Raw genomic sequence first — 11,905 nt, forward strand, 5'->3', positions numbered from 1 at the left:
AAATTTATTCCCGTGTAATAAGATAAAGGAATGGACTTGGAGATGTCAGCCTGTCCAAGGGTGATATGTAGACAGTTCGTGACAGAGCTGCTCTGTTCTCTGGTACTGTGCTGCCTCATTTTTAGCTGGGATGCATTTTTGTTATTATCCTAATTATGTCACTTTTAACATTTTGTAAAAATCTTGAATTATTTTGTTATAATTCTTTGAAAACTGATAACTTTCAATAACTCTACTTTAAAAAAATCCCCATTTAATTATTCTGCGTCTGATACTCAATTTAAAGTATTCATATCATACCTTGAAAAAATTTTAGTAGGCGTTTCCCATTTTGTTATAAAATACTGTTCAATAGGAAAGGACTATTGGCATCCTTTTCATTTTTTAATTTCAGTCTTTCCTATGTAGCAAGGAAAATATGTGTTACAAAAAGCTTAGGCTCATCCTATAGTATAAAAAAATTCTATCAGTTTCTGAAAAAACTTGATTTGAGGTGGTTGTGTATTTTTCAGAAGAGCTCATGGATCTCTAGTATATTCCTGGTAGATAATAGTTTATAATTCTGTGACTTTTTTAAGGAACCAGTCATTTTAAGTCTGTATTTTTGTGTAAATTATGAAACTTCCTTTGAAAAAGTGTTTTTTGTTTTTTCTTTTATAGGAACAATTGGCTTCTTTGCATGCTTTTGGTTTGTTACCAAAATATACAGTGTGGTGAAGGTTGACTGAAGAAGCCCAGTGTGTCCAGTTAAAACAGAAATAAATTAAATTCTTCATCAACAAAGACCTGTTTTTGTGACTACCTTGAGTTTTATGAGACTTATTGGCCTAGTAATCCTTCAGAAACAACATAATTCTAAATACACCTCTTCCCATGCACCTTTCCCCACAAAATGTCTTCAACACTATAAAGCATTTGTATTGTGATTTGATTAAGTATATATTCAGTTGTGCTCAGTGAAGAGCAAATTTAAATATTATGTGCATTTGTAAATACAATAGCTATAAAATTTTCCATACTTCTAATGGCAGAGTAGAAGAGGCCATGTTAAATAATACAGATGAAATGCAGGACAGTTCATTGTAAATAGGATTTTCTAGGCTCGGTAGGTGGAAAGAATTATTTTTCTTTGAAGGAAATAACTTTTTATCATGGTAATTTTGAAGGATGATTCCTATGATGTGTTCACTGGGGGAATGTGGCTTTTCAAAAAGATCTTGTATTGGTTGTAACTGTTCATATCTTCTTACTTTTCTGTGTTGACTTCATTATTCCCATGGTATTGGCCTTTTAAACTATGTGCCTCTGAGTCTTTCAATTTATAAATTTGTTATCTTAATAAATATTGTAAAAACGTCTTCATTGCATCATTACCTGTTATATATTCATGGAGATTCTGTAAATAGAAATCTATTTACCAAGGGTGTTTTCAAATGATTTATACTATTTTATCAGATTTTACTGAATTTTGTTAATGTAACACTTTCTGAGTTTCGATCTAAATGAAATTTCACTCTTTGGGATTTTGTCTAAAATGTTCACTGTGAGGCAATAATGAAAATTGTGGTCATGCATATCTAGTCAGATGAATCATGTATAAGTCTAGTATTTAAGGTGGGCCTTACTACATTGTCATTAAGAAGCTTCTATTTTTGACTTGTTTTTCAAAATATAGTATTTTTAATTTTTTTAAAAATCGAGTTTTATGATCTATACCTTAGCAGTGACTATCAAGTCATCTTTATGATTTCATTGTTTTAACTTAAGATTCACAAACAATTTTACTTCTTAGAGTTGAGAAATGCACTTTCTCCTTCACATTCATCTGACTAATGGAAATTCATTTATGTGGAATATAGAAATGTGGGATGATTTCAGAGGCGTCAATCTGTTTATGAGAATATTCATTTGTATTTTAGGGGCTCACTGCTTGCTGCTTATGAGAGCAAATCAGATACTGTCATTAAACTTACAACTAAAATTACTAGTTGTCACTTACATGATGTTGCTGGCTTCTTACTGAATAATTTCATGTTGTAATCCCTTTTTTAAAAAACTAGCCTATCGGTTTTGAAGAATGAAGGGGAGGAGCTGTAGTCATTTTTAACCCCTCAGAGCACTTATAGTAGATTTACTTCATATATCTCTTGTAGTGTATTTCGTTTTTATAGGTACAGTCATCCCTCGGTATCCATGGGAGATTGTTGGTTCCAGGACCCCTGCGGATACCAAAATCCATGGATGCCCAATTCCCTGACATAAAGTGGCAAAGTATTTGCGTATATCCCTCATGCATCTTCCCATATACATTTCTCTAGATGACTTATAATACCTAATACAATATGAATGCTATGTAAATAGTTATACTATACTTTTATTTGTATTATTTTTATTTACTTCTGAATATTTTTGGTGCGCTGTTGGTGAACTCTGCAGACGCAGAACCTGCAGTTGTGGAGGGCCGACTAATTCTCTGAAGGTGCTGTTGAAATAGGTGGTTAACTAAACAAAGAGGTTCGGTTTTTTTAATTCCTGCTTCAGACACCAGATTAGTTTTGTCGTCAAAGTTAAGTTTCTTTGATTTTATTTTCCCTTCAGTGAACAATTAGCTTAGTGATTGAAAACAGTCAACTAATTGTTTTGGTGTAACTTTTTCTTTGTACTTTGAAGTAACTATTTCACACTTAATGGAGACAAGAGGGAGGAAAGCAGAGGTAGGAGACAGGTGGCAAGGAGGGCAGTGGGGAAACAGCCCCCCTCCACGACTTTGATCACGACTGTCCCGAGGGCTCAGCTGCCGTGATTTGCTTAGGAGCCTCCGGGAAAGCAGCGCCCTGCTTACGGAACGTGCAGGTGCTTGATTAGAACCCAGGGATCCTTCTCCTTAGCTCGAGTGTAGCCCAGGACAAAAACAGTCTTGTTTCCTTGTGAAACCTGAGTGACCACGAGTCCCAGGGGGAAGCCTTGCTTGAGCTGTAATAGCTGGAAGCAGTCGTGAGGAAGGGAGCATGGAGCCGGTACCTGGAACAAGATAACTGCAGTATTTCCCCGCTGGAGAGATGTTAGATTCATTCCTTTTGTCCACCTGGGTCATTTCTAGAGATCTGGCCATGTTGCAGGACTGTCCTGAGCACTGTTTAAAGAGGGCGTTTTGTCTGAGCCCGTTTGCTTGCCTAGCGCGTCAGCAAGGTCACCCAGCTTCCGGGCAGCACCTGGCTGCCCTGGTCTCCCTTGCTCTCTCCGGCTGTGCCGTCATCTCAGACTTGGTTACGTCCTCACCCCCCTTCTCCCTGTCTGTTCAAGAATGGTTTCTCCGTGTTCCCTTCTCTGTGTTGAAACCTGCCTCTCCTTGCTTTGTGTGTAAATATATCCCAGCTCTCTGCTAGGTTTCAAAAACAAAACCTCTGACCCATTTCTGCCCCTTTTCCTCCTTCCCTCTGCCCAGCTTTGCCATCCTGGGTTCTCACTTGCCTCTCAGTCTACTGGAAATGTTGCTGACGTCTCCAGTGCCCACCTCACTAATCACCTTTTCCAGCCCTGATTTCACCAGGTCTTTGTTGACATGACACTCTGTCTCTTGGAAACCTTGTCCTGAAAGCAGTTCTCAAAGTCTGGGCTTGAACCCACCTGCATAAATCTCAAGGAGACTGTCGCAAACATGTGCCGGCCCTACACATAGTCTGGAGAGGTACATTGAAATAGGAGACACTGAACTTGTCCAGTTCTCTTCCTCCTAATTCTGCCCCTGTCCATCTGCTTTGGGGGCTTCCCTTCTGCCCACCCAAGAGTTGATGTATGTTCTGCCCTGTTCTCACTTGGTGTCCAGTTGCACTGTCGTCTCCAGCTGCAGCCCTGCTTGCTGGGCAACCGCTGTGTTCCTCAGGAAGCCCCAGCTCGCTAGGTACAAAAGTGAACTTCCCTCCATTCCCCAAACCTGCTGCTCAAGGTGTCAGCAGGGTTGGTTTCCCCTGAGGCCTGTCTCCTTGGCTTGTGGACGGCCACCTTCTCCCCGTGTCCTCACACAGCCCATCATCTGTGCGTCCACATCCCTCGTGTCTCTGTGTGTGTCCAAATTTCCTTCTCTGACAAGAATGCCAGTCAGACTAGATTAGGATCCACCCGCTTCATTTAACCTTAATCACCTCTTTAAAGCCCTGTCTTCAAACTCAATCCCATTTGGAAGTACTGGGAGTTAGGGCTCCAACATGTGAATTTTGGAGGGACACAATTCAGCCCACAAAACTACACTTCCTTTTAATGATGTTTCTAGTAAAAAAATGATCACTCTTTTTTTCTTTACCAGAATCCTTTCAGCACTAAAGTCAAAACCATCCATTGAACAAAATGTCACAGTGATCCCTTTGGGAAGAAAGTCAGTGTCTGGCGCCTGGGGTGGCAGTCCTCTGGCCAAGGCTCCCACACCCGCCAGAAGCCTGGGGATCAGCAAGGCAAGAAGGGAATCAGCACTGTGTCCAGGCTTCCCTGAGAACAACTGGGAAGAATTATACCCCACAGAGGATAAAGGGCTTTTTCTGGGCTGGGTTTGTATTCTATAGCCAGATAATTGTTTTGTTTCTGAAGTCCTGCTTTTGGTATAACCAAAATTGCTCAGAAAATGACAAATGACCCTCAGCTGTTTGTTCGGAAAGATATTTTTAAACCCCTCATTAATAAAGATCTCACTGTCTCTCTCTTTTTTTTTTTTTTTTTTTTTTTTGAGACAGTCTTGCTCTGTCGCCCAGGCTAGAGTGCAGTGGTGTCATAGCTCACTGCAACCTCAAGCTTCTGAGCTCAAGCAATCCTCCTGCGTCAGCCTCCTAAGTAGCTGGGACTACAGGTGCACACCGCCACACTCAGCTAAGTTTTCTATTTTTTGGTAGAGACGGGCTCTTGTTCTTGCTCAGGCTGGTCTCAAACTCCTGACCTCAAGCAATCCTCCTGCCTCAGCCTCTCAGAGTGCTAGGATCACAGGAGTGAGCCACCGTGCCTGGCCAAAACCGTCAATAAGGATCTTTTCTTTCGTACTCTACAATGCAGTATTTATTAGATATATCTCTCTTCAGTAAAATTACAAGTAAGCTCTTTGGGGCCAGGGGCCCTGTCTTACTCATCTTGGTTACTGTGGTGCCATGAACACAGCAGGCAGCCACGTGTTTTCTGAATTAAGAAATGAGTGCTTCTGATTCTTTTTTCCTTTTCCTGTCACTTCAGAATTTAGTTATGTCATTTTCTCCCAACTCTTGGCTATTTTGATAATCTAGGCAATGCCAATATATAGCATGGTCTTAATGTTATTTAGCTTTTGCATTTTATGTTGTGTAGTATGTTAGTCAGTACTTTAATTGAAAGGAGTGACTCTAAAAGAGTGACATTTAGGCTGAGTGCAGTGGCTTACACCTGTAATCCTAGCACTTTGGGAGGCTGAGGTGGGAGGATCATTTGAGGTCATGAGTTTAAAACCAGCCTGAGCAACATAGCAAGACCCCATCTCTCAGAAAAATAGAAAAATTAGCCAGGTGTGGTGGCACGAGTTTAAAACCAGCCTGGGCAACATAGCAAGACCCCATCTCTCAAAAAAAAAATAGAAAAATTAGCCAGGTGTGGTGGTGCACACCTGTAGACCTGTAGTCCCAGCTTGAGGCCAGGAGTTCAAGATCAGTCTCAGCAAGAACCAGACCCTGTCTCTACAAAAAATAGAAAAATTGGCTGGGTGAAATTAGCCAGCTATGGTGGCACGTCCCAGTTACTCGGGAGGCTGAGGCAGGAGGATCACATGAGCCCAGGAGTTTGAGGTTGCTGTGAGCTATGATGACATCCATTTCCTGGGCAACAGAGCAAAACTCTGTCTCAAAAAATAAATAAAAACAAAGAGTGATGCTTAAGTAATGGGACAATTTGGGGGAATAGGTGAACACGGATGTTTCTGTGCCCATCACCCCTTGTAAGGTGCAAAGCTTGGGCATAGATGTTGCTAAAATGGCCATAAATGGGTATCTAGTTACTTTGTTCAATTTTGTTTGACTTGAAAATTACCAATATCTTTAACATGTACAGTCAGTATCTTATACTTCTCGAAAACCTTTATGTATACTATCTAAGATTATATAATGCCAGAAATCACAAAACACTTTACAAAGCATTACAGGTCTTAAAGATTTTTTTTTAAATGATCAACTTTAGAAGGCTGTATAAAGGGCTGCTTTTTGTTTTTGGTGAACAGAATAAACAACTTCTGCTAACAGAAGGAATCCCTCACCTTCTGCCTACGGATAGCAGAACATGCTGGTACTTCACTATTATGTAAATTTATGTCATTAAGAAAATGTTTTTCCATATTCATACTTTTTCTCCTATAGCCTAAATAGATGGTGACCATATTTCTTTGCCTACAATAAGAGCTAGATGTAGGAAAAAATGCTTTTCTTTCTCAGATATTTCTCAGATACTTTGATGAAATCAAACATATTTCCTACTACTGATTTGTTCTCTCCTTAGCTATGTAGTTTGAAGACTAAACACTAAAAATCATTGTTTCTGTGCATTCCTCTAGCTTTGGGAATTACTGGGTTTCTTTAGCGTGCTCACTCGAACGTCATATCTGCTTTCTTGCCTTTGATTATCTTTTTTCCCCCTTCATTCCTGGACCCAGTGATTTGACATTCTCATTAATAATGAATTATTTTATTTTGTGAAAAAGAAAACATGGCTCTAAAAAGTCCTATTATTTCCTTTGGATATTTTTAGCAAAAAACAGTCTAGGCCACATGAATCATGTTGACCATGATAAATAAGTAGCACTATAATAGAACATAGTCATTAATTTCTCTGAAAAGAGTTAAAAATAACAGATGTAAGTTGAAAATGATATATTTAAGGATTAGTGTTCGCTTTTTAAAAGGTTTTTACTGATACCTTACAATCAATGACATTGTATACCTTAGAATTCAAATCTGATTTTCTACTGAAGGAGCTCAGGAAATTTCACCCCAAAATATGACCCCTTAGTATGAAGAATATTTTGAATTAAAGGCCTTTCAAAATAAGAAAGCACTGGAAGGGGCTTTCCCTCTATCTGCATAAACCTGACTGACCTGATCAAAAGATTAAAGGGGACAATTGACTTCTCTTTTTCTCCCTGTTATCTTTATATTGCAGAATGCAACCAGCCCTAGCGCAAATCAGTTAAAACGTAATACCGATCTCTCAGGTTAATTTACAAGTCAATCTGTTTGCCCCATCCATTCATCTTCGCTAGCAGCCATTTATAGCCCCTAAGCAGGACCACCTATACTCCTCACTTCCCCCCTCTCCTCTAAAAGGCATGTATAAAAATATCTGAATTTCACCGGGGATATTGGGTAATCACTATGTGATTCTTCCCATGTGCCTGGTATTGATAAATAAAACTTCCTCTTATTAATCTGCCTCAGTTTGTGAGTTGATCTTTTAGCAAACTTTTGGGAGAAAGGGCAAGTTTCCCCTCTCCCCTACACTACCTAAATATAATCTAAATGTTTTTTGGTTAGCATTATTATCAAAGAAAATCATAGTTCAGCAAGGTCAAGGTGACCAAGACTCTTCTGGCTAATGCTGAATAAAGCCAGGCAAAGTGTGCTGCAACATGTTGACTGGGACCGTCTCATAGACGGCAGAGGACTGAGTAATGCCAGGGTAGAAGGAGCTAGGGACTCGGAACCCATCCCATGACGCAGCCACTGGGCCACGGCCACACCCCAGGGTCCCCTTGTTACCAAAAGCTCAGCACTTGCATCAGAAGAATGAGGACAAGTGGTTGAGGAGAAGGAAAGAGAAGTTTATTACTTTATTGGCAATGGAGGAAAATGGCAGACTAACATCTCAAAGTCCAAATTCCTCTACATAAGTAGAAATACAGAGCTTTTAAAGGGAGGGCCCTCAGTCCTAGGCTGTTGTTTAACTACAGTTAATGATACTAATTGTCCCATCTCTGCCAAAGATAAAGCCGTGACCTCTGCCCACCTGGAAGGCCCACCCAGACCTCCCCGGCCAGGCTAGGGCCTGGGATGGAGCCAACAGTTCAGCTGAGCGATCTCCTGCAGCACAAATAACAAAAGACATCCCCCTGCCTCTCCTGACCACCTGCCCAAGGCAGGGATGCAGGTCTCAGTTCCCAAAAAGACTGGGGGAAGTTTTTAAAGAGACAGAAAACATCTTTTGCCCTTTTTTTTTTTTTTTTTTCCAGGCCTTTCCCTCTGTTACACCCTCTTGGGTGGCCACCACCACCACGACTCAGAGTCACCTTCCAGACTTACTACTGCTCTACACTGGATGATGTGACTTTGAAGAACTGTGCCAACCCCTTGAGGAGAGGGGACATGCTGGAAAACTGATGAAGCTACAGAATTAGGGTGGTAGAATCTTCTCTTCTTTCAGAACATCAACAAAACCAATGGTGAGGACTGGGAACACCTGAGTGCAATGGCCTTTGCTTTACTCTTGGGGGAAATACGAATCAGTTGTTACTGTTGTGCAAAGTAGTCACCATTAAAAATGACCCCTCACTTTGACAAACACAGGGAGACAGTGACAGCTAGTTGCAGGGATGCACATTTGGGTTACCTTTAATCATTCCAGACACTATCCACCCACCTTTGTAAACCACCTGTCCAATATGTGTGATGTGCGTGTGTGTATGTGCGTGTGTGTGTGTGTGTGTGTGTGTGTGTGTAAAATGTGAGTAGAGGTGATGTGAAAGAGACGCAGGCTGTAGAGTCACATGAGGATGTATTTCGGTCCTGCCTTAGCACTACTGAGCAAATTCCTCCCAATGGAAAGCCTTGGACCGGAGTAACCCGTTTCCATCCTCAGAACTCCATAATAATTAATAACAGGCTGACATTTGACAGCACTCCTATTATTGTCTTAAATATTATTCCTTACAGGGTGCATCTGTAGTCCCACCTACATGGGAGGCTGAGGCAGGAGGATCACTTGAGCCCAGGATTGGAGGTTGCAGGGAGCTACAGTGACACCACTGCACTCTACCCAGGGCCACAGAATAAGACTCTGTCTCAAAAAAAAAAAAAAAAAAAAAAACTATTCATATTATTTTTCTAACTTTGCAGGCTTATCCTCCAAAACAGATCACAAACTTCTCAAGGGCAGGAACTATCCATTCTATTCATCTTTGTTTCACGCCCAGGGCATAACAGTATTTTGCACACAGTAGGTGTGTATTTGACTGAAACTAGGAATTTAGATGATAAGTGGTATCCACTCTAAATATTTAAATTGTTTAATATAATGACTTAAAGACACCATTTCGATGTTTTGTTTAGCTCTCAGATTCCAGAACGTGCTATTTTGATTCTGTAAAATGATGCATTCTCATGTGCATCCAGCAACATTGTCTTGTACACTTGTTCCATGTTCGTTGACAGTTGTTACAACAAATCAGCACTGGCAGAACTTGGCCAGCTCCTCTCCGCACTTAGCTGAACTGTTACCCGTGGAACCAGCCCAAACAGAAAGCTACAAAGAGGCTAATTGAAATCAGAATGCTGGGTCACTTCTCATTCAAACAAAACAGATGGCCCTTCCTGCCACACTTCTGTCAAACTTGGGGGGGAAGTGATTAAAAGCATTCGTAACTCCCACACATGCTTACTGGGCTCCTTAAAGGAACTATACATAGCTATGGAAATGCGGGGGGAGGGAGTGGGAGGGCTCCTTTAAACAGCTCTTTCCCTTTATTTTGAAGGGTTAAGGAAAAGCGCTGTAACGGTGATATTCAGTATTCACAGTTTCAGCTTAGATTCTGAAAACTTATTTTAATTTTTATTTGTTGAAATTCGATTTTTCCTTGGGATAGGCAATTCATGCACATGGGACACAATTCGAAACGTACAAAAGAATATAGAGCAAAGTAAGACTCCGGGCATCCCCCGGTCACCGGGGCCTCTCCTCTGGAGACAACCACTGTTACCCATCTCCTGGGCATCCTTCTAGAAATTGAACCTTCCATTTTTAACTTAGGTACTTGAAACCTCTTATTTGGATACCTATCTAATGATAATATTAATGATATTTGGGTTCAAAATTGGTGTGAAGGTTTTAAAAAATATAACTATAGAGATTGTGGTTTTGTTGTGCAATGTGTTCAGTGTACTGATACAAAGCATCACTGAGGGTATTATTAAGTGACACCTTTTTGATATTTATTAAATATGTAAAGTCCTCGTAGGACTTATAGGAAATGAGTGTATTCAGAAATTTGAAGAAGAAACAATTGCTGCATATCTCAGCCACCCAGAGTCGGTACATGGTGACAAAATCACTAATAAAAGCGTTGCCAGATCCCAACTAATCGATGATGCGTTGTCTAATTCCACACATGGCTTCCCAGAAATGTGGCCCCTTATAAATGGTATCTGAAAAGCAGTGTAAAAGCAGCCTGGTGTCTGCCTGTAATGTGCAGGCGATGGTTTCGTTGGAGCTGCAGCCTCAGGTTTGGCTCCATTGTGGCACTGTCCTTGGCCATCCTCCCTGGTATAAACTAAAATAAAATCTTAAGCCCCCCAGCCAATTGAATGAACCCCCTCTTGGCCAAGGGACCCCAGAAAAACCTTAAAGCTGAGTTGCAAGCCATGGGAAGAAGGGAGGTCAGACATGCCTAGTTATCCTTGTCCCTTTTGGAGTTACTCTTTGTAACAATAAGACACTAAATCATTAACAGGCCTAAGGCTGTGCAAGACAAAGCCTGAATCACACCTGCAGGTCATCAATTTACCCAACAAATTACTTGAGTTTCAGTAAATGTCCAGTGGCTTGTCCGTGATTAGCAGATATCCTTATTGTAACTTAAAACATTCTAAGCCTTTAGACAAAGCTTCATTTCTTTAACCAGTTACAAATCAAAGAATTTTTAAACCTACCTGTAACCTGTAAGCCCCTGCTTCAAGATGTCCTGCCTTTTCAGGCCAAACCAATGTATGCCTTCCATGTATTGATTTATGGCTTTATGTGTGATTCTTGTCTCCCTAAAATGTATAAAACCAAACTATAACCCAACCAGGGTGGGACCCTTTGCTCAAGATTTCTTGGGTGTGGCTCTCTGGGCCATGGTCACACACATTCAGCTCAGAAGAAAACCTCTTTAAATTATTTTAAGGAGCTTGGGTTCTTTTGCATTGACACCAGTCTTATCAAAGCTCCATTTCGGGAGAAGTCACCCTGTGGTTTATTTCTACCTCTGTGAATTTTGTTTTTTTTCCCCAATCTCTGTCAGGGTGGTTTCATTTTTTAACTATGAGTAAGAGTGGAATGAGAAGCTTTGCTTCATGTAAAAAAAGAGCAATCCAAGAATCAGTGTGGGCAGGTGGGAGTACAGTTCCCTGTCGGCAGCCCTGACGTCGCTGCCCAGAGGTGGCTGCTTCCTCTCTGCCCCGGCTGTGGGCTGTGGGCTGGTCTGAGGGGCACCCCCGTCACTGTCTCCCTCACCTGCGCCCAGGTGTGGAGGGGCCAGGTGATCTGCAGTTTCAGCAGTTCCCCCAACGCATGCCCACCGGTGCCTCCCAGGATGGCCCAGGGTAGTGGGGAGCAGTGGCCCCCAATTCCTGGCTCCCATGTGGTGCGCGTGCAGGGTCCCCAGCGCGGGGTGCCCTCTGACACCGGGAGATGTAGCCACCTTTCAAAGCTCTGAAAAATCCACAAAGTCTACTTTTATCCTTTCTTACATTTACATTCAGATATTTAATCTTTGGGTTGCTATAGTTACATGTGAATAAATATATGTGAAATTCTCTCAGCAAGTGACAAGCGGCTGAAAGGGAATTGGGTAAAGATGCCATCTGACAGTCAGCCGTGACTACCACTGTCCCTCACAATGTTCTGGTTACACAGACACAGTGCTTTGGCATTTACAATA

General features: G+C 41.4%; 1 protein-coding gene across 1 annotated transcript in view; it reads left to right on the forward strand.

Moving 5' to 3' along the window:
• Nucleotides 1-2,026, forward strand: part of TM9SF2 (transmembrane 9 superfamily member 2) — a 59,091-nt gene extending 57,065 nt beyond the window's left edge. Inside the window, exon 17 of the mRNA XM_069467058.1 lies at nucleotides 661-2,026. Coding sequence (XP_069323159.1) covers nucleotides 661-728 — 68 coding nt within the window. The 3' untranslated portion in view covers nucleotides 729-2,026. The remainder of the gene's footprint in view (nucleotides 1-660) is intronic.
• The last annotated feature ends 9,879 nt before the right edge of the window (nucleotides 2,027-11,905 follow it).

The sequence above is a fragment of the Eulemur rufifrons genome, chromosome 4, assembly GCF_041146395.1.
Source record: "Eulemur rufifrons isolate Redbay chromosome 4, OSU_ERuf_1, whole genome shotgun sequence".
In the NCBI taxonomy this organism is placed as follows: Eukaryota; Metazoa; Chordata; class Mammalia; order Primates; family Lemuridae; genus Eulemur; species Eulemur rufifrons.